We start from the raw sequence: 23,837 nt of genomic DNA on the forward strand, positions 1-23,837 counted from the left end.
GAATATGGAGAGTTTCCTTGTGTTAACATTTAGAGGCAACGTTGTTATATGCATCTACCGTTCACTCTTGAATGTGCTGCTAATAATCACCAAAAATATTACCATACAGTCATGAGCTGTAAATTAGAATACATTAATACCAACTTAAACACGAATTATTTAGCTTTCTGTGGCTGTCTCTGAAAAGGAAAAGACAATTACATATCTGAGTCTTCTTGCTGTGCAGAGGAAGGAACACTTTAGAAAAGGATTTCGAAACTGAAAACAGAACATACCATGCGAGTGAATGAGCAAATCTGTTTCAAACAGTCAGATTTAGATAATTCTCACACATGCAACTAGAAAGCATTTTTTACAATGTTCTCTGTGCACTGCACTCATCAGCACCTCTTGTTTTGATTAATACTGACAAAAAAAATTAGTCTCCTTTGAAAGGAAAGAGTCCGTCTGCTACTGTACAGTAGTACAGACGCAAAAAACGAACAACTGCCATTGTAACAGGTCTGCAGTATATCAAACTGCTTTAACACAACGTGTGAGCTTTGTAATTCTCTTCCCACCCAGACTCTGAGCACGATTTCTTGCTAGAATTTAGGTTAGAAGCTTACTCTAGAACAAGGATGCTCAAGCCCTGGCTCTCAGGGCAGCTTCAGCCTCCAGTACCACGTCACGCAGCCCACAGAACTCCTTACAGATCCAGAAATTTGGAAGTGGGGGATAGTAGCACCCACTGTTCCCCTGCTGCCATATTTTCAGACTCATGGGGTGCCCTGGGTCCTGCATGCTGCATTTGGTGCCCAATCCCAGCATGCAAGGCTGGACAGAGGTGATGCTGGGCCCCAGGACCCAATCCTGGAGTGAGAGAGGGAGGCCAGGAGGGAGAAATGCCAAGCCCTCGGGGCCCAATCCTGATGGGAGGGGAAAGAAGGAGACAGTATGGGTCCAGGGTCAGATCCTGGCATACGGGGCTCAATTTGGCACACAGACTAGCCACACACGCACCACTCATCTGGCCCGTGGGGCCAAAAGGTTGAGCACCACTGCTTTAGAATAAAGCTAGTATATTTACTGGTAACGCAACAGTTTTCTGGGATAAGTGCTAATCTAGTAATAATGAAATGATAGGAGTGAGAGCACTGGAAGAGAAGTGTCTGCAAAACTGCTTATTTTAGTGCTCCCTTTAGAAAATGAATTAGCTTAATTGTAGCAGTTCAAAGAGACTCCTAAACAGGAACAAGAAATACATTTTATCATTTTATATATATAAAGATAAAAAGCACTAAAAGCAACACAATAAAGCAAACCCATGGTACAGAGATGATCATAGATTAAACAAAAGGAAAAATATAAAACTAGCATAATAAGAACTAACAATTGCAACGGTTTAGATTAAAGAAAACCATGCACTTACTAAATGATGAAGAATATCAACCAGTAAAATGTTTCTGACAGATTTTTTTTTAGCACAATCACTCAAAATTAGCTAACACCTTAATATGCCATGCTGCTCTTACCTCACTATCAAGAGGACTTTGCTTCTGAGGGCTCAGGCATGCCTTTTGCTGTGGGGAAAAACACTGGAGTTAATAGGATGTGACAGACAAGCATAAACATGGAACAACACAGTGGTATTTGGAAACCTTTTAAATCCCTGGAAGCCTTAATTTTAAATAAAACAGACAGTGGGGAAATTTCAAGTTTCCATTACATTAAAATTTAGCAAATACTGTCAGTCTCAGGTAAACTTTTATACCATTAAAAAAAAAATGGATGTCTAGATTAAAGCAACATAGTAACCCTAAAACCCATTACAGAAAAAAGTTGTGGCTGAAAATAACTGTCTGCTCACAAATACTGGGCAACTAAATGAAAACTTTTTTGACAATGAACAATTGGTACACAGAATGCAAAAAAGCCTTCAGCTGAAAGGATGATTTGAAACTTCAACAAAGGCAGCTTTTCTCCAACATGTTGCCAGGAATTTGAACTGAAGAGGTGTTAATGAAAAGCAGTGTTTTAAAACAGTCAGCTAAAATCCATTCCTTAAAACAACTGCACAGATCACAGAAAAGCAAAACAGCACAACTGCCTTTCCACTGCAGGCCACCCTTAAATCACGTGTAACTGCATCATCTCTCACTCTCTGTTACAGGCAGAGTTGGTATGGATCCTAACAGCAGCTGGATGCAAACACTAAGATAAATCTAAGGTGTGGAAATTGGTCAGACTACATTTGCCTCATCAGGAAAACCACTTCCTCATCTGCCAAAACCTTCCTCAAAATCCCCTTTGTTCCGTAATCTAACAAGGAGCCATTCTTTCTTATGCCAACCTCATGTAAAGGAGGAACAGAACAAACACAACTGCCCATCCTGCAAAAAAGACACCTCAGACCTGTGCCTTGTGTAAACCTTTTTCCCTACTTGTTCAATTCTATTTTATTTTTCCCTGCATCGCACTGTAGGTCCTACAGACTGCATCTTGTGAAAACAGATGAGACATTTTTGTATAAAGCGTAGGTCACGCTATAGCTGTGTGAGATATGTTGGACAACAATGCCCATGCTTCACTGTTACTGAAGGCCTTGGAGAGATACGTGTTAGACTTCATGAAAGCTATGTACTTTGACAAAGTCAAGGACAGCCTCCCTCTGGATCTGCTTTGTTCTTATCCTCTCCTCCTCATACTGAAGTGCTGCGAGCTGGGCCTCTCGCCGAGTGCGCTCCACTAAGTGCTCTCGCCTTCGGTGAATGTCTGCATCTGTATTAGACATCTGGAACAAAACCACTGTGTATTAAAGGAAATGCATTAGGCTGAAAGACTGCAGATAGCTAGTGAAGGAGAAGCAGGCAGATCACAGAGATGCAGCACATGCTGATGTGAATCAACTGGCTAAGAGAAAGTTTGACCTAGTTTGTCACAAAAAAAGAAAAAGAAAAAAGGCAAAAAAATAAGGAATATAGGGTATTACCTGATTGTGGGTGTTTGATAGACAGAGATGGTAAGATGAATCAGCTGGGGCTCTGACAAATAAAAAGACAGCCATATAACACAGAATAAGTACATCTTTCTTGAACTAGATTATTCTTCAAACATCAACTGCCAACAATACTAAGATACCCTTGTCAATAGTACAACCATTCTGTGAACTAACCCACAAGCGGTTAAGTTCTAGTGCCAAATAATGATCTAATAATTGCCAATCGTATTCCAGACGCTTGATGATGGGTCTATGTTGTGGTTCAAGTGTAAAGGCTAGGCTCTTATCCAGCTGGAGATATATGGATGGGAGCATGAAATCTGGCTTAATAGTCAGCTATAGTCAAAAATGCTTGAACACTAAGTGTCTTACCAAAGGGAGTCGAAGAACTTTTTAGTTCTTTCACACGTAGAAAACCAATTGATCATCACACCTATTAGCAAAGAGATGCAGTAGTTACATGCTTCTCTTCCCTACCTCTCTGCTCTGTCCACATAACTCTTTAGTCCTTGGTGTCGCTCTCTGTCCTGTAACAAACTTAGTGTTTCTGGTCTTCGTAATTCATCAGCGTCCCTGCAAGTAAACCCAGGGCGGACTGATTAACGATGCTCAGCAGTTGTCACGTAAAGTCATTTTTGTCTAGATTACAGCTGCTTGTCAAGACAGTGATTAAACTGTAAACTGCAGGTTATTAAGATGCCCAAAGCAAGCACATTTAAACATAAGGCTCAATGACACCTGTTGTGTTATAACTACTGAAGTGTGTCCAGTAATATCACTTGCTGTTGAAAACAATTTTTAGAAGTAAACAAAAATGGCACTTCTTCTTAAACATTGGACAACCCAGCTTTCAAGAGCTTTCAAGTGCAATTACACTATAGAAAGATTACCTTTGTTTAAAAAAAGTGTCACTAAGAAACTTCATTATTCTCTCTCAGATGTGTTCACAACTAATGCTCAGTTCACTGACAAAAAAAAAAAAAGATCTTTTAACTACCAGTGCTACCAACTCCACCTAGGTTCTTAAAAAATCAAGTTGTGCTGTCACTTACATCAGCACCAGAGACAGAAATACTGGAATCAGATCTTAGCTAATAAGTTTTGTTTAGGAGTGAGGGGGAACTTAGTGGAATCGTTAAACTATGTATTCAGGGTTGATAACAAGAGCAGGCAAGTGCAAAAGACATCCGTGCTTTCACTATGGTCTGTTCTCTTTAAAAGAAACACTCTTAAGTTTCAGCTAAATGCTTAAGTTGTATATGGAGGGATGTGCCTTGACAGGTGCAAACAAAACTGTACACCTAAAAAACCCCCAGTTACTGATTTTGCCTGTGCAACTGTGTACAAGTTGGGTTCTCCTTTCACATAAAATACACTCACGTAGGACACAACTGAAGATGCTTCCTTTTGAATTACCTTACAGCTCTCAGGTGATGCACACAATGCCCAATGCTGTTTGGATTTAACCACACTGGGTCAAAAACAGACCAAAATCAAACTCCACATCCAGATCTGAAATGGCACGTAGCACTGCTGAGTCAGGAAGTTGCTGCAGGCTGCCCACATGTGCAAGCTGTATTTACTGCCTTTAGCTAGCTAATGTAGCTACTATTAAGAGAAAGCCTGAATTACGTCTAGCTTTTCAAAAGCTTTGATGGCTCCAGTGTGCTGTGGAAAAAAATTAAGGCTGTCTGCCAAGGTATTGCAAAAAATTATTGTGGGAATAATTTACAGTTTATGTGGCTGGCTGGCATAAGTAAAATATTCCACTACTATAAACTTCAAATACTCCAAAATACTAATTAATTTTTACACAGCTATTTTTCTTTAGTTTTGGAAGGAACAACATTTTTTTTTTGATAACTCATTAAAAATTTAATTCCACTGCAAGGAGAGATGAATGGGATGAGATGCTGGATTAACTTTGTCTGCTTAAAGATCTCGTGCCATCTCTGTGTTAAAGCTGACAAACATCAGAACCCCATGGAACTATAATTTACTTTATCATTAGTGTGGATGGCCAAAAATCAGCATACGTACATAAAAACCCTCTTGTCTAATTAATTAGAGTTGTTTTATTGCTTTCATGTGCGTCAGGGAGCCTAGTATTTGTAAAGACTAGTTATTCCCAACTTCAGTTACAGCTCCCAGCTATTCTTTCAGACCAAGAATACACACTTCATTTGAGGAGGGCATGGCAGGTTGCTCTGTTATTTCAAGGTTTGCTTGCGGACACTACAGGGCAAGGAATTCTGGCACACGCTGAAGCATTTGCCATCTGCAACTGAATGTGCACACTGACCACACTGGTCAAATCCCAGGAAATCCATGGAGGTTACACCGCTGTCCATATGCAAAAAGAGCTTTCAGAAAATAAACCCACTACTGCTCTTAAATTCAGATTCTGTAAGATGAGTGAGCGAGCGAGAGAGAGAGAGAGTTCCAACATATAGAATTTCCAAAATCTATTTTTAAAAAATGTATTTAGGACATAGACAGCAAAGTGTCCAAAACCAGATTGCATCTCATGCTAACATTCTTACAACAATCCAAGACTGTTTTTTTACAAGGAAAAAAGTTTCTGCTCAGGCCCCACACAGAAAATTTCAACCTCAAGAGAAATGAAACAGCTCAATGACAAATCAAAACATGGCCTTAGCTGCATGAGGAACTATATATAAATGCATCTCCCCTTCTCCTGCTCTTGAGCTCTTTCTGTACGATTCCTTATGCTCTTCTTGACTCTATTCCTTGTGTTTGCAACCTCTCAAATCATCAGTTTTATTACACACTTCTTCCAGGACGGAAATATTAACCCTATTATCACTAAAGTAGCTATCAAAGTAAAAATGCATAATTCTCAAGAAGGCTGTGTTGTTAACCTAAATCACCACCTGGGCTTTTGGAGGTAGTTCTTGCTCCTCTCCCCTTTCCCTCTACAAAATGTGAAGCCTACTTAGTTAAATCTGTTTAAAATATTGGCGTAACTATGCCAGTTTAAATCCCTAAAACAGATTAATTTAAAACTTTTAAAATTTGTGTCTGTGGATGTAAGTTAATTTGACAATTTAGGAACACAAACCTGAAGAATATAAACATGGGTTAGGGAAACTTAAAATTGCACAGCTGGTTTAAATCTACGCACTTCACAAATATAGGCAAGCCCTATGTCACCTTCCATCATTAGATTTCATTTTAATGGGGCCTGTAAATTCCTGACTACGAACAATGACTTATTTGTAGTTCCATGCATATTTCAGGCTAAGTAGAAAATGTTCAGAAAGATATACCACATCCACTCAACAAACAAGCATTGTGCAAAGATGTGCAATTTATTTCCAATGGCTTTTTAGGATCATATTGCATGCAGCTTTCATCTATATTTCCCCTCCAGTGCACTGCATTTTAGCAAAGCATTTTTAAGACTCTCTGCCAATTTGATCTACTTTGAAAAGACCATAATTGTTTATGTGGGCATATTCATTAGTAATATTACAGTGAGGATTTAAGTTGCCAAGTTTTGGCTACAAATTATCATGTCAATTTTACATTCTAAACAGTAGGGCACTTATCTTACATGTTTATAAAGCACCCTGCAACCCAAAAGGCTCTATTATAAACAGAGCTCACTGTAAAAGCCAGATTTTTGATCAGGGGAAATTTGGACTTTTTAAAAATTAGTTTTGGCCTTAAATCACAAAACTATTCTGCTTTGGAGACACTAGATTTCAGAGACATTTGGGCTGGAAGGGACCCTGAAGGATCATCGAGTACAGCCCCGTCCTAGGGGCAGGACATCAGCAGGGATCATAGGATCTCATCAAGATAAACAAACAAATGTGTCTTGAAGGTGTTCAATGTAGGTGCTTGAACCACCCCCGGTGGCAGTCTATTCCAAACCTTGGGGGCTTGGACAGTAAAGAAATTCTTCCTTATGTCCAGCCTGAATCGGTCGTGGCAGAGTTTGTGACCGTTTGATTTTGTCATTCTTCGGGGTGCTCTGGTGAACAGACATTCCCCCAGATCCTGGTGAGCACCCCTGATAAACTTATAGGTGCCCACCAGATCACCCCTGAGCCTGCGCTTTTCCAGGCTGAAGAGTCCCATGGCTCTCAGCCTCCCATCATAAGGTCTGTTTTCCTAACCTCTGATCATGCGCGTGGCTCTCCTCTGCACTCTCTCAAGCTGCACTCTCAACTAAAAGAAGGTACTCACAAAACAATATGCTCCACCCAAGGTTTTCAACATTTTACCCTATAGCTGGGGGCTGTCAGGTCCCAGTAGGCTAGGGAGACTGGAAGCCTGGAGTTCCTGGAGCCAGTGCAGTTAGCCTAGCATTGCTTCTCTGGAGCTACATCCTTGGAAGCATCAGTATCCCCAGCAGCCTGCCATGAATCCAGACAGGGTTCTGTGAGAAACCTGCTTTTGATTTGCTTTAAAATTTTGCTAAACTTGTGATGTTTGTGGCCATATATTTGGGGATCTAGAATTTGACATGTTTCAATGAACTGCTGTTTTGCTCAAAATCTTCCAACCAGTTATAATCGAAATAAAAACACTCTCCTCAGGTTCTCTTACCTATTTTGATGCAAGTATCGCCTTGTATCCTCCGCTCTCTGAAATTCTCTGATGGGTACTGGCTTTACTGGTGAGCCCTAAGCAAAATGAAAACACAAGACAACAAAGTAAGCAACATGGTCAACGATTCAAGAATCTCTTTTGTCACACCAAACTAACCACAGGTATAGCATCAGTTTGCCTAGATGCAAACATATGATAGCTGGTTTTAAAAATCCCTGGCAAAGAAATGAAACAAATCAAGAAGAACGCTGGCTGTTACGAAGGCTCGCTTGTTTTAGGCTGCATGTAATTAATGGAATCTTGAATTTTAGACTGAACATATCCGTCAAAGAACTGCAGTTTAAAAAACAAAACTGCTAGAGGTATGGGGAAACATAAGTACCCCTTCAAAGCATTATAAAGGTAAATGGAAGGATTTATTGTAGTCTGAAAATACTGTTTTGCTTTAGTGCCTCAAACCCAAGGATATTCTCACACAAGGTGGTTGGAAGTATGCAACATCATCCACTAAGCCGAGTCTCTTGTTACACTTTGATACAGGGGCACGAATTCAGATTAGCATGGCATACAGACAAAAGGGTCATATTGCTTAATGCTTCCAGCATTTAATTTTAGTTTTATGAAGAGACTTTTCCATTTCCTAGTGTGCAGACTCTCACAGCAGGGATCAATTTCTGATGATGTGCGTATAGCAGTGGCTGCTGTAAGCAAAGCAAAGATGTTTGGCAGTTGCCAAGATTCAAACAATGTTACAGAAACTGTCGGGGAATTCTGGTCAAGCATATTTTAATTGGTGTGTTACCATAAAGCACCAAAATGAAACAAGACAGTCATATTATCGCTTTCTAGAAGTGATCACCTCTACTTCTTTAGAGACAGGCATTTGGAACTAGAATGGGATCAATGGAAGGAGCACTTAGTAACAACTTCTATTATAAGCAATGCATATAAAAGTTACGCAGAAGCAAGTGAGATCCCATTTAATGCATTCTGGGGAAATGTGGAGGAGACCACAGGCACCCAAAGTAATTTGAACTGCTACTGAGCTAGTTATATTTCTTGGATTTCTAAATGCACCGGTGCAGTTCAAATATCAGAAACCAGCTTTCAAACAGTGGGATACTCAACCACAGAAAACAAAAAGGACATTGTTCAGGTTCATCTGAAAGGATAAGCACTGAGACCAAGTTCTTTTTTTTGTTTTAATGGAAAAAAAATCCACACCTCAAGGATCCTCATACTTGTTTCTAGTCACTTGTAAAGAATTCTCTAACAAGATTTTTAACATGCACTAGTAACTCACCTTTACTGGCCAATTGCTGGCTCCCAGGATTGACTCAGAATGATATCATGTCACACACACATGTCAAAACACAGAATTTTTGTTCAGAACCACTGTGCAAATGCACTCCCAGTTTGAAGTCCTGGTAATTTTACATAGTGTTAGAGCATACCAATACAGAGCAACCGATTATTGTGGACAAGTATGATCTCCTAGCTCATTTAAAATCCATAGTTAAAAGTGAGATTGCTATGTTTCAGGGGTGTAGGTTGTAGCCATGTTGGTCTAAGGACACAGGCAGACAAGGTTCTTTGGGTCAATCTGATATCTTTTATTAGACCATTTCAAATAGTTGGAAAAATCCTTCTTTGCAAGCTTTCAGGTACAAACACCCTTCTTCAGGCTGAGGAAGTCTGCAGTTGTTCTGCGCTCTTCCTGGATGGAATGGAATAGAAGCCAGATGCCAATATGCAAGAATACCAATCAGTGAAAATGCAAATTGAGACAGTCAATTGGTGAGAAAAAGGTGTGGGGTGGAAAGGGCATGTAGACCTGGGGATAAGATATAGCTGGTCAATAGTAGAGATTACCTGGGGTATCACAATGTCTATATTTAGTCCATGATTGATTTCCATCAGAAATTCAGTAATCATCACCCCTCCATCAGATTATCTCTTGAATACTCCAGAACCAACATTTCCTTTTTAGACACTATGATCACAGTCCAGAATGGTAAAATATAGACCACCATACACATGACCTTCACAGACCAACATACATATTTGCACAAAACCAGCAATCACCTTGAACACACCAAAAAAGCTGTAATATACAGCCATGCCCTCCAATACCACCGAATTTGCACTGAGGAGAACACCCGTGATTGTCACCTCATAAATCTCAAAAGGAATTTCACTCAACAAGGACACTCCTCTAGAGAGAGATCGCACTTTTGAAAGAGCCACTGGGATACCATGTGAAGAATTGCTGAAGCAAACTTCCTATGCCCCAGAACACACTGAATGGACCCACACCGTGCCATGACAAGAAACGCAAAACCTGCCAACACATCTCCACCACCCCCACTATCACTACACCCCACAACAGAACCATCACCATTCCTGGATCTTACACCTGCATCTCCAGAAACATTACATATGTCATCCAGTGTGCCAAATGCCTCGAGGGAAAATATGTAGGAGAAAGCAAACAACAACCCAGTACCAGAATGAAGACACACTGAAAACCTATCAAAGACAAGAATACCCAGTTACTTGTAGGGGCACATTTGAAAAAATCATTAAGGATCACACTTGTGGGAGTCCAGCAGGAAAGCAATGCTGAAGGGCAACCATCTCGGATCCACAGCAGGTAAAACCTGCCTGACTAACCTTGTTTCTTTTTACGACCAGGTCACAAAACGCTTAGACGCAGGAGTCAAGGTAGATGTCATTTACTTGAATTTCAAGAAGGCCTTCGATATGGTATCTCATCATATTCCCATAGATAAACTGAGTGACTGTGACACACGTGATTACAGGGTCAGGTGAGTTGCAAATTGATTTATGGGGTCGCACCCAGAGACTGATGGTGGAAAGGCTGGTACCGACCTGGAAAGAAGTGGGCAGTGGAGTCCCGCAAGACTCGGTCCTTGGACCGGTGCTGTTCAACGTCTTCATCAGTGACCTGGATGAGGGTGTGGAAAGCAAGCACTCTGTCCAAATTCATACATGATACCAAATTATGGGGTAAACTAAACACACTAGTGGGCAGGGAATGAATCCAGGCGGATCTGGACAGGTTGGAAAAGTGGGCAGAACAGAACAGGATGCAGCCTTAGATTTCAAGATGGCAGACTTCAACGAGCTAAGGAGAGTAGTCAGGGAAGCACTGAGGTCCTGGAGGGGAGGGGAGCCAGGTGCTCAAGGAGAGTGGTCGCTCCTTAAGGAAACGATCCTCCAAGCCCAAAGGGAAGTAATCCCAACACGGATCAAAGGGAGCAAGAGGGCACACAAGCCCCCAAGGCTCACCAAAAGCATCTGGGAATGTCTCCTAGCTAAAAGGGAGGCGCACACCCAGTGGCAGGGAGGGGCTATCACCAGGGATGACTAACACTATGGTTGCTCGAGGATGCGGGGGGGGTCAGGAAGGCCAAGGCGGAGATGGAACTAGCGACCCGGATCAAGGACAACAAGAAGTCCTTTTTTAAATACACAGGGGGCAAAAAGAAGGTACCAGGTAATGTGGGGCCCCTGCAAGACACGCTAGGAAACCTGGTCGTCATATCAGACGACAAAACTAACCTATTTAATGACTTCTTTGCCTCCATTTTCCTGAGCAGGGACCAGATCAGCCCCCCAACCGGGCCCCCCTCAGGCCCTAGAGGAGGCGCACCTAGGCCAAGGGTCAGGGAGGACCTAGTCAGGGGACGTCTGGAGGGACGGGATGTATTTAAATCAGCGGGTCCGGACAATCTCCACTCCCGAGTGCTGAGGGAATTAGCTGAGGTCCTTGCGGGACCCCCGGCATGGCTGTACGAGCACTCGTGGTGCTCTGGTGTGGGGCCAGAGGACTGGAAGAGGCCAACGTGGTCCCCGTCTTCAAAAAGGGGAGGAAGGAGGACCTGGGGAACTATAGGCCAGTTAGTCTAACCTTGATCCTGGGCAAGCTTTTTGAGAGAATTATCCTGGCACATGTCCATGAGGGGCCGGGGGGGAGATTATGCTCAGGGGCAACCAACACAGGTTCATTAGCGGCAGGTCCTGTCAGACCAACCTGGTGGCCTTCTACGACCAGGTCACCAAATCCTTAGACGCAGGGGTAGCAGTGGACATCGTCTTCCTGGACTTTCGGAAGGCCTTCAACGCTGTCTCTCACCCCGTTCTCATTAAGAAACTGGGGGCTGTGGTGTTGACACCCATACAGTCAGATGTGTCGCCAACTGGCTGCAGGGTCGCACCCAGAGAGCGGTGGCGGATGGGTCATTTTTGATCTGGAGGGATGTGGGCAGTGGGGTCCCCCAGGGCTCGGTCCTCGGGCCTGCACTGTTTAACATCTTCATCAGTGACTTGGACGAGGGGGTAAAAAGCACCTGCTCAAATTTGCTGATGACACTAAGATGTGGGGGGATGTGGGCACGCTAGAAGGGAGGAACACGCTGCAATCGGACCTAGACAGGTTACAGGGATGAGAACGATGGGTTTCAACACCGACAAGTGCAAGGTGCTGCACCCAGGGAGGAATAGCCAGCACCATACCGACAGGCTGGGGAACTCCCTTCTCGTCAGCGCAGAGGCAGAAAAGGATCTTGGAGTCATCATTGATGCCAAGATGAACATGGGCCGGCAGTGTGGGGATGCAGTCAGGAAGGCCAACTGCACCTTGTCGTGCATCCACAGATGCATCTCAAGCAGTTCCAAAGAGGTGATCCTCACCCTCTATGCGACACTGGTCAGGCTGCGGCTGGAGTACTGCGTCCAGTTCTGGGCGCCGCACTTCAGGAGGGATGGGGACAACATGGAGAGGGTCCAGAGGAGGCCACTCGCATCGTCAGGGGGCAGCAGGGCAGGCCCTACGAGGAGAGGCTACGGAACCTGAACCTGTTCAGCCTTCACAAGAGAAGGCTGACGGGGGATCTAGTGGCCTGTTACAAACTAGTCGGAGGACCAGCAGGCACTGGGGGAATTCCTGTTCCCCCGAGCACTACCAGGAGTGACCAGGAATAGCAGTCACAAGCTGGCAGAGGGTACATTCAGGCTAGACATCAGGAGGTGCTACTTCACTATCAGGTTGGCTAGGATCTGGAACCAACTTCCAAGAGAAGTGGTGCTGGCTCCTACCCTGGGGGTCTTTAAAAGGAGGCTAGACGTACACCTTGCTGGGGTTATTTGACACCAGTACTCTTTTCTGCCATGGCAGGGGGTCGGACTTGATGATCTGCTCAGGTCCCTTCCAACCCTACTAACTATGAGACTACAAAAGATAAGTGCAAAGTGCTGCACCTAGGAAGAAGGAATTACCAACACACTTCCAGGCTGGGGGACGACCTTCTCAGCAGCACAGCAGCGGAAAGGGATCTTCGAGTCATTGTTGACACCAAGATGAACATGAGTTGTCAATGTGACAAAGTGATCAGTAAAGCTAACCGCACTCTTTCCTGCATTAGCAGATGCATGATGAACAGGTCCAGGGAGGTGATACTTCCCCTCTATGTGGCACTGGTCAGGCCACAGTTGGAGTACTGCGTCCAGTTCTGGGCGCCGCACTTCAAGAGGGATGTGGACAACCTTGAGAGGGTTCCGAGGAGGGCCACTTCTACAGTTAGGGGCCTGCATGTTAAGTCCTATGAGGAGAGATTGAGGGACCTAGACCTTTTCAGCCTCCACAAGAGAAGGCTGGGAGGTGATCTTGTGGCCACCTGCAAATTCATCAAGGGAGGACAGCATGGAATAGGAGACGCTCTGCTTACCAAGGTACCCCTCGAGTAACTGGGAACAACAGCCACAAACAGACAGAGAGCAGATTTAGATTAGACATCAGAAAGAACTTTACTGTAAGGGTTGCCGGAATCTGGAACGGGCTCCAAGGGAGGTGGTGCTCTCCCCTACCCTGGGGGTCTTTAAGAGGAGGCTAGACATGCACTTAGCTGCAGTCATCTGGCCCCAGTGCCCTTTCCGGTCCAGGGCAGGGGTCAGACTCAATCTACTGAGCTCCCTTGCAACCCAAACTTCCATGAATCTATGAAATTCTCACAAGAAAACTACTCTCTCTCCAATATTAGTTCCAATCCTCAAAGAGAATTTACAAAACACCTTTCATAGACAAGCCTACAAACTTCACTTCATTAACCTACTACAAAAAATCATGGGCTAAATATAGACATTGGACTCATGGCACATTATAAACCTTTCTAACATCTGATAACCCAGGTAACCTCTCTACTATTTACCAGCTGTATCTTAGCCCCAGGTCTACATTCCCCTTCCTGTTTCTCACCCACTGACTGCCTCAATTTGCATTCTCACTGGCTGGCAATCTCACATATGGGCCTCTAGCTTCTATCCTATTCCATCCAGGAAGAGTACAGAACTGCAGATTTCCTCAGCCTGAAGAAGGGTACTTGTACACAAAAACTTGCAAAGAAGAATTTTTCCAACTATTTCAGTTGGAATAATAAAAGATATTGGATTTACCCAAAGAACCTTGTCTTGTTAAAAGTGATGCTCATGATGATAAATGTGTCGACAATTGACAGATTTCCCACCAAATGAATGAAGGAGCAAGGTCCCCGTAACAAATACATATGCTGACACAAATCAACGAGTTACTTGTGTTTCAAACTCAAACAAACCAGCATTTGTTAGACACAACCAAATGAAGCGGACAGGAGTGGTTTTCTAGATACGGGTGTTTACTAACAGGGACGTGTCAATTTCTACAGTTTTGGTGGGAGTGGTCCCTTTGGAAACTCAATCACCTCCTCCACAGTACAGCATTAACTCACAGGATTCCTGCCTCTGAGCAAAGCTTAATGCGGCCCAGAGAACCATTTTGCAAGCCTCAGGCAAGTACTGCTTGGCGCATCTTGGGACTTGAACTGTGGCCCTTTACAAAACGCTATACTGTGCTGTTATTCCAAGCCGACTCTTATTTTCTTCACCAAAGAAAACCTCTGTAGACAAGAAGCATTAACACCACCACAAAGGCTTTCAGTGGATAAATTAACTTAAACTAATTTAAACAAAAGCACCACCTCATTAGAGATTCGCCGTTGTTCAATATATGCCATGAATTGTGAGCTGAGGCTGGCTGACTCCATGCACTTGGGTTGCCTCACCTCTTCCTCCTCCTCTTCAGTGGCACAGCTATCAATATAGTCGATCTGATCCAGATCATGTTCCACTTGACACACATACACAAAGGAAACATCCATAATTAGATAAGCAGCAGGAGTAAAAAAGAAAAACCAACATAGGAGCAAATCTCAGGAACTGAAGTCTGACAACTTTTCTTCTTTTTGGGAAAATCCACATGGACATTTTGTGCTTTCTGCCTGGTTTGCTAATATTTGGTAAATGGCAGATTTTGAAACAATCTTTTAACAGTTGATTAAAAAAAATGGAATGAGAAAAAAACTATACAGCAGGCAGGTAACAATTTTAAAGCTCTGACCATATAGAATTTCCCAACTGTTAGAAAAACATTTGCACCTTGACCAAGTATTAACAACAGTAAAAATGTGTGGTTTTACGAGCAAGCAAGTACCATCAATTTGCACCAAACTATACATAAACCAGTAAAACATACTGATGGATTATTTTAGTCTCCATTTAGACAGATAGTCTTTCATGACCTTTGCTTGCTTCAGCAAGGTTTAGTAATTCCTTCTTCAAACATTATAATGATGGAACTATTATAGTGATAGTCCAAAGCAGTGTTGGACTAGAATTCATGAGGCCCCTTTCCAGCCCTCCTTTCCTATGATCCTACTAGCATAAACCTAGACAGACTCTGACCAGAATAAAAACATAAGAGAATAATAGTGTGACCCAGCTAGCTGTGTATGACTGCTCTAAGCCTGGAAAGTATGCGATTATGCCAGTCAAACCCAAAGAGTGCAAAAGTTTTACTTAAAAAAGAGGAAGGAAGCAAAAATTAGGGAACCACTGAAATGAGATGGGGGTGTGAAGGGCATGGCACAGTTCTGTTCTCACTGATTTCCCTTTTCAGCAACTCCCAGAGGCCAGGACGCTATCTGGGACATTTCCTTATGCACTACTGCTTCTGTAAGGTTCTGAAAAGAGGGGTTTTAGTGTCAAGACAGCAAACAAGGATCCTGGTGAAGAACACCGAGCTGCTAGACAAGACATCCAGAGTGCTGTGAGGACTCTCTAACACCAACTCCCCAAGGCCTAATGTACTGTTCTCCATCATCCCTTACCAGATAGCTCACGGTAACACAGATGAAGATATGACACAGGCAGAGGACTATAAATGGGGGAGGATGCAGGCATTTTGAAAGGGTTGCCCTACCAAAATTGCTTCAGTCTGTCTCCCTGCCCTTAGCTCTCCTTAGCTTGACTAGAACAGCTCTCTCTCACCCTTGTTGCCCTGCATCACTCCAGCCATTCAAAGCACCTTTCCAGAGCCTTCCTTCCTCGTGGAATCTTGACTTTTTCCAGATCTCAGTTGAAAACCTCTCTCTCGGCCACGTAACTTAAACGACTTGCAATGGCACCATATAATTCCTTTCATAAACTTATCCTGCTCCACGCTACTAGTCAGGACTTTGAAATGTCATTTGTATGAAAAGCCCTAGAACAAATTGAAGTTGCTATCATAGGTGGGGCTGGCAGCACAATGTGTTATTAAGGTTGTACAACTCTACCCTTCTTACAGCTTTCCCAAGATGTAACTGTTTTGGCTGTGTTTTTGTTTTATCATCATCTTTTATTTCAGCAAAAAATGGATTAGTCTTTTCTAAGAATGAGACTAAGGAAAAATATAAACGTGGCTGAGACGAGGCAACTGGAAGAAAGAGCTGAGGGAGAAGAGGGAAGACTGGGATCAGAGGCTGCTGAGGGGGAAGACAGGAAACTAAGAGTTGAGGTAGAAAGGCAGACTGGCTGGGTTAGGAGACTGGGGCCATGGATGGTGGAAAAGAGCTCAGGGAGACTGGGACCCTCTGGACAAAAAGACTGAGAAGGAATGGGATAGGAAGGAAGGTGGTGGGGAGGGGAGGTAGATCTGGGGAGGGGCCAGGGTGCCAAGAGTGGAAGAGGAGCACATGCAGGCAGGGTGGATCGATTTAAAATCGAGGTGATTTAAATCACTGAGAAAACTCGGATTTAAATCAAGTTTTCCACTGATACTTCTTCACGTATTTCTTAAACAATGGCGCAAATCTGATAACTAGAACATGTTAAATTTACAAGTCAATACAGCATTTTACAACATCTGCCCTTAAACTTTTTTTTTTAATTTTCAAATTTTACTAACCCTAACAGACAAGTCATCACAACACTAAACGTACGTGGTCCTTAAAACTTCTACAACTAGATCTCATCCTCCCCATTCCTACTGTCATTTTTATTCATAGCCTGAAACACAAATAAAAGGTTTCCTGCTTTTTCAACTACCAGTTGATTTCTTAGCTTTGAGTGAATAATCATCTCAAACGACACCAAACCATGTTTGATTGGTAGGTAACTTAATGTCTTTAAGTGTGACAGAGCCATTAACTCATTTTTATGAGATTGTAAGTGTAGGTTTAGCATGCTTGTGATGAGATTTAATTGTAACTGTTATTTTTTAAATGAGAGAAATTTAGTATTTTATTGCTGACTTAAAAAAATCTCATTTAAATTTAAAAAAAATGATTTAAATAAAAAAATCCATTCAAAAAATCATTGATTTTTATCTACCCTGCATTTAGGGAAGCTGGCAGACTGTGAGGCAAGGGAATGTAGATGGGGATCAGCACAGGCTACAATGGAGGAGACTGATCAATCAACTAAGAAAGGGATGGTAACAGGAATTAGCATGTAGCAGGCCAGTCAGCTGGTACTAGGATGAAAGTCCTCATGAGCAGATGGGAACTAGCACAAGAAACTAGCAGGCAGGAAAAAGAAAAGACTGTGAGGCTGGAGGGAATAGGATGATAGGGATCACACTGCAGGGGAAGGACAAAAGTCTACGCTTGCTAAAACAACCTGTTCACAGCCTGGGATTCCTGAATCTCAGCACCCCTCTGCTTTTAGTAAAATAGGGAATCCTTTGGTAAACGGTCTCAGTGCCCTCAAGTATTGGTGCATGTAGAGGATGACACTCTCCCATGCTATCCATGAAATCCTTTTGCTCAAGTGGCAGAGATGTATGCAGTCAATGTTCCCATCCTGCTGATGGCCTCACGGCTGCCTCCAGACAAGTGTGGCTGTGCAGTATGTGGCACTGCAAACACATCTGTGGCACCACATACCGCACATTCAACTGTTCTCCACGCTGCAAGGGAGCAGTGCAGGGGGGTTTTTGACTCAGGGATCAAAAAAAAAAAAAAAAAAAAAGTGCAAACAAAGTGGAGTAGCACACATGGGGGCAGCATGCGCTGCTCAAAACTGGAGCCTGGCTGGCTGGAGCCATGCTCCAGCTGCCGGCAAGACTCTGCACGGCAGGATCACCACTGCTGCAGCCCCAGGATGCCCTAGCCTCCCCTATCCCACCTGGGGTAACCAGCCACATGCCAGAGCATGCATGGCACAGGCATTCCCCGGGGACACCTAGCGGTGGCACAAGGTGTCCCACTGCTAATTCTCCCGGGGGGAACCAAATGTCCACGTTTGTGTGGATGCAGCCTATGAGTGCCAATATTTTGTAGGTTACAATAGCAGGTAATCACATGATTGAAGACAAGTTTCATACAGCCTTATGTAAAAAAGAGGCTGGAGTAAAGCCGTCTAAGATGTGTTTAAGTCTGGTGATTGTCACGATCTTAAAAGCGTGCTTTGAATGCAGCTTTTTAGCGTAACGATAAATTTATAACTGAGTCTTCCATCACCTTTTCCTCCAAAGAGCCTACTGTTTTGGGCAGATAAATATGCACTTTGGAGCTTCAGCATGTATGATCAGATGTTTACCTCCACCATTAGTTACAATAGCACTCCCTCGGTTCTCCTGGTATTGACTTTCTCTCCGCAGTCGCTGCTCTTTAGTGATCTCTGCCACTCGCAGAGGGAGGTCTGAGAACTCATCTGTAGGCTTTACAAAACAAAGTGACAGTCAAGAAACAGCCCCTCTCACTGTGAGCACAAACGTTCGGTTATCTTTACTCTTCCCTGGGCTTCTCATTCTGACCTTCCCGCTGGGCACTGGTCTCACAAAGACGAATTCCCAGGGATGTCTCACTAAAATGTGCTGCTCTGATATTGAGGGCCATGAACAGCCTGTCCAAAACTTTAATTTACTTTTCCTTCAAAACTGCATGGATAGACAACATGCACCCGAGGTGGGGGTGTTCAAGATCCTTGAATGCCACCAGTCTGGGGTCAAGGACACGCATGGAGCCCAGGGCTCCCATGAATATGCCAGGCCTGACCTGCTGCCTTTCCCCAAAAGGGCAGAGGAGCTGTCTCCTGAGAGCAAGAGAAAGCCTCCTCCTTCCTGCTGCTCTTAAACAGCAGAGATTCACTTCTGCCCTTTCAAAAAGCTACATGTAAACTGGGAAACTGAAAGTCACTGCACTGAAAACCTTCGTTAATTTTAAACTCTGCTTACTTGATTTTGTTTAATGAACCAGAAGCTGCACAAATTATGACGATACAAAAACTAGCATGACGTTTCATAATTCTCCTAGTGGCTAGCATTAATTCATGTCTATCATGTCCTGTATCCTTCTCTCATATTGCATACTAATTCATGTCTATCATGTCCTGTATCCTTCTCTCATATTGCATATTTTTAAAAGATGTCTCAATAAAAAATATTAATAAGGAAATGACACTTTAGAGTTGCACTAATGTTAGTGAGTCCCCTCACATATTCAGACTTCCACATTATGTCTCTTTTCTACACAGTATTGCCCCAAGAAGAAGAAAACTACACTTACTTCATTCCCTGACCATCTTTTGTCTCCGCTGTCCACGCTATTGAAGCCAGAATCTAGTGCTCCATAAGGACGACCCGAGTACAGCTCCTCATGACTGTCAAGCAGATCATTTGTATTACTGGCATGACAAATATCACGGAAAAATTGTTGTTTGTTAAAGAGCTAAAAGCCTGAATTAGCTACTCAGCTGAAGGGAATGGTAACCACTAGCTCAGCATATTACAAGTCGTCATATTGTATTTGCTATGCATAATATATTCTAAGAGGATATAATCTTCCAAATACAAACATTACCATCTGTTAGCCTACTGTCTGACCCAATGCATCTGTCCCGGTCTTGAAAGAGCTGATCTGACAGTATGAATTTAGCCTTGCCATAAACCATCCAAAACACAATCCTGACAAAGGTGATTCCTTTGCAAACTGGCCTATTAATATCTTTCCTTCAGCAAGTCTATTTGTTTTGTGAGAGAGACTTGGGTGTTTTAGCTCAATGACTCTTCTGCTCTCCTTCAAGTAATCCACTTTTTCATAAGTAATCTCACAAGCACATATGCATGCCTATTCTACAGACACATAATTGCATGACAGTGCATCTCTTGGAAGAAGCATGACAATATATAATGCACATGCATTATACATCTCTTTTCTGTACCATGCATTAATCATCTAAATGGCTCCATATATAGATGCTAAACATGCATTTTAAATAATACATCACTGCTTGAGTGATATACAGTACACATTTAGTCTTCACCCATTAAGTTGACTTTGTCAACAGCATGTCTAAAAGACAAATGTGCTATTACATATGTGCTACACAGGGTTAAAAATATAATGCATATTATACGGAGCTATATGGGACTCTTCCTGCTCTAAGCAGGCACAGAGGCTACACAATTCAGCAGTGTGGACCATCACAGATGTCAAGTCTGGCAACTGCTGCAGACTGCCACAGTGACAACACAACAATGGGACTTGTCTGATCCACTGGAGATGCCATGTCACAATGGATCAACTGTCCTGCTGGCACCCAGTGCCCTGGGGGAGAATCCCAATAAATAGCAATTCTGCATAATACACAAGGAAGAGCTTCAGGAAGCCGAAGGCTCCACCCAAGCACAGCTAATTGCAGGTCATTCTCTCCCTGCTATCTCTCTCAAGTTGTCACTCTCCTTAAACTTCCCCCTTATCCAGGAAATACTTAGTTTAAAATGTCTGTCATTAGCATTATTTATGAAACACCCCCAAGTGTGCAGGGTGCTTCACAGAAATAAGTGACAGGCAACTTGTCCTGTGCAATTTGCAGTTCTAGACAGACATGACATAGTGACAGTGAAGGAAAGCAGCCAAGTGCAACAGCTTGACATTTATTCTTGTCCAGACCCAGAGCTGGGCCTGCAAAAGGACCCAGTGTAGGTAGCCCCTTGAGCCTGCTCCAAACTTCGTTTGAGACAGTGAGGCTCCATGAGTGCAGACCTATACGCTGAGCAAAAAGATATGGGTTATGGACCTGCAGCAGAAATATGGAAAAAAATACTTCCCCTTCTTTTGGGTAAAAAGGGAAGCAGAACAAATCATGAATATGCTCAAGGTAATTTTAAAAATCTTGCTTTTTCATAGGTATTCATCTGTGTCAGAAATTTCTTTTTACAGAAACAGCAAAAAATGCCTATAGCAGCCCGGTGACTACCAGCTACTCAGCTTGTTGTACCCCTTGGAACAAAAGGACAACCTAAAAAAGTATAATACAGATAAAGGTAATACTGTATTCCAGGTAAGGAATAGAAAAAAAACGATTCAGACAGCAAAAAGAAATTGTCTACAGAGTGACTATATTTAAGATAAGGGTTCACAGTAAGGAAATACTGGATTAATAACATGGTGTTTAGAGGCTGTAAAGGGAGAAAGAACCAAAGAAGCTGGTTTCCATGGCGTCTGTCTCTATAATTCCACTTTAATTGCAACAGAATCTAGAGAAGCAGGTTTTCACTTAATTAATTAAAACTGAAGTGCCCAAGTAACTCTTCATCTATCAGTTTCAATCCAACAAGACTACTATTGCTCGATTTCTATCCCACTCAGTTAAAACGTGAGAAACATTTCATCTGTCACAAAGAACTATTTTCCCAACTATTTAGTTGATCTAATACAAGACATCACATTTACCCAAAGAACCTTGTCACTTAGCACTGAATCTCTCTGACAACTAACAAATTCAAAATCACAGTTCCTTTCTACCTCAAACCATACTTTCCATTTCCAGGATTCAGAGTCATCTGAAAACAAGGGTTACTGACTGCCAGACAACAGCTTTTATGAAATCAGCTGAGAGTACAGAGATTATTCCTTACTGACCAACTGGTGACAAACAAGGATTAAGTACTTGGCTCTTCTGCAGAGCATTTCTGGGGGGTTACAGAACACCTGGGGTGCTACATGCAGGGCATAAAGCTAAAGGCAGAGGAGCTAACTACCTGAGAATGGCAATAACAACTCTAAAATCCACTGCCTAAAAAGGCTTTTGGCACTGAACTGGAATATATCCATAAAAATCACTTATTCACTTACAGCCAGAGCTCCAAAGCCACATCATGATACATGCACATATTTCTATTTTGAGACTATGGTTATCAGAGCTTTTCCAAACTTAGTTAGTCCAAAGATTCCTACTGATCCATGTGCCAGTACTTAAGACGTTTAATACTTCTGCTCCAGACCTAGCCTCCCTACCTTAATGTCAAAGCTAATGCTAAGCTCCCAGAGCCCACTGCTGTTCTGTTTTCCATTCAGTCATGCTCTTGAGCGCTCCAAATTGCAGCCTTGCCACTGAGACACTGGTTTGGAGACTACTGCAGGATAAATTTTGGAAAACATTATCAGAGTCTGCAGACACTGTTAAGGTCAAGGTTTTATTCTGGTAAACTGAAACAGTCATCATCTGAAATGACAAGGAACTGGCTTAGTTTTATTAGAAATATTTATATGTTTAAAAAGTGTTCTGTAATCAGGAAGTACAATGATACAATGCTGACTGTGTTGTGGTACAACTTGCATGCTACAACTCTGTCCGCTTCATCAGAGAAGTTTGTATACAAGTAAGAAAGCACTAAAAACCTTAGTTTTGAAACCAGCTTTGCAGCAAGACAGACTTTACTCCTTAAGTTTAATCCCATGCTTTCTCAACCTCACTAGGGGGACCAGATAAACTCTTGGCAGCAGATAAAGATCAGATGCAACAACCTCTGTCAACAACCTTTGGTAACTCAGGTCAGAAGACTCTGCTGACTTGCCCGTGGATGCTAACTGGAGTATGTACACTACCCTGTTTTTGAATCATTCTGTTCATCTCCAAAATTCTAGATTTTGATTGGGGCAAAAGGTCATCTTTTTCACATGCACTTGCTCAACATGCACATGAAACCACTCGGGGAATAACTGAAGCTGGTTGGTACATGACAATGAGCAGGTGAACAAGCAGAGTCCTCTCCCCCTCTTTTTTAGGCGGTTCAGCGACATTTTTTAGACTGTGTCCCTGGTGCTAGAACTTTTCAGATGCTCAATAGGGATGGGTGTGTAGTGAAATGCCAGCCAGCTGAAGCTCATTCCACACATGATGGAAAGGAAATTCACAGCAAACTCCAGAAGAATCTCCATCCTTGGAGGTTTTTAAGACCCAGCTAGACAAAGCCTTAGCTAGGATGATATAGCTGGGAACAGTCCTGCTTTGTGTAGGAAGCTGGACTAGATTGGGGTGGGCAATTATTTGGGACTACAGGCCACGTAGGCAGTTCTGAGAAACTGTTGCAGGCCAATCAGCACACCCCTTCCTCCCCATAGCAGCCTGAGCCCACGCCACTGCCCCAGCATCCAGCAGCAGCTGAGCGCCTGGGCCCAGAGCCCACCCTGCATCTGCTGTGGACTCACCCTGGCCGAAGCAGACCAGCTCTGGACCAGCTGGGACCCACACGCACAGACCCAAACCTGGCCTGCTTGCTCCGCACCATCCCATCCATGCTGAGCAGTGGCAGCAGCGGTGGCGGTTGGGCAGAAGGTGCTGCTGAGCGCTGGGGAAAAGCAGCTGCCTCCCCCTCACTGCTGCTGGGTCCTTCTTGCTGCAGTCGCCCAGACCCCACACCCAGGCTGCCCTGCAGCTCTTCTCTGCTGCCACCGCTGCCAGCTCCAGGCTGCACAGAGGGGCAGAGTGGCAGGGCAGATGAGCCACAAGGCAGCCTGGGTACGGGCTCTGGGAAACTCCAACAAGGGCACACCAGCTGTGAGGACAGGGCGGCCACTTCGCCCATGCCCAGCAGTGGCACTGCTCATTGTGGGCAGATGGTCCAGAGAAGGCATGCAGTGGGCCGGGGTAAGGGCTGTATGCACGGGTCCCTCTG

General features: G+C 43.4%; 1 protein-coding gene across 8 annotated transcripts in view; it reads right to left on the minus strand.

The window, feature by feature from the left end:
- The window catches only part of LRCH3 (leucine rich repeats and calponin homology domain containing 3), a 101,250-nt gene that overhangs the window by 23,844 nt on the left and 53,569 nt on the right, over positions 1–23,837 (minus strand). For 4 of the 8 annotated variants that reach the window (XM_090053517.1, XM_090053516.1, XM_090053514.1 and 1 more), the window contains exons 7-14: positions 19,444–19,537; positions 18,476–18,596; positions 14,596–14,744; positions 7,559–7,635; positions 3,458–3,553; positions 2,972–3,023; positions 2,624–2,773; positions 1,515–1,562 (exon numbers count right to left, since the gene is read on the minus strand). In XM_090053517.1, coding sequence (XP_089909643.1) covers positions 1,515–1,562; positions 2,624–2,773; positions 2,972–3,023; positions 3,458–3,553; positions 7,559–7,635; positions 14,596–14,744; positions 18,476–18,596; positions 19,444–19,537 — 787 coding nt within the window. The remainder of the gene's footprint in view (positions 1–1,514; positions 1,563–2,623; positions 2,774–2,971; positions 3,024–3,457; positions 3,554–7,558; positions 7,636–14,595; positions 14,745–18,475; positions 18,597–19,443; positions 19,538–23,837) is intronic. The other 4 variants (XM_090053520.1, XM_090053519.1, XM_090053518.1 and 1 more) reach the window with 3 other exon arrangements.

This window comes from Crocodylus siamensis, chromosome 6 (assembly GCF_052110815.1).
Source record: "Crocodylus siamensis isolate JL-2025a chromosome 6, ASM5211081v1, whole genome shotgun sequence".
In the NCBI taxonomy this organism is placed as follows: Eukaryota; Metazoa; Chordata; order Crocodylia; family Crocodylidae; genus Crocodylus; species Crocodylus siamensis.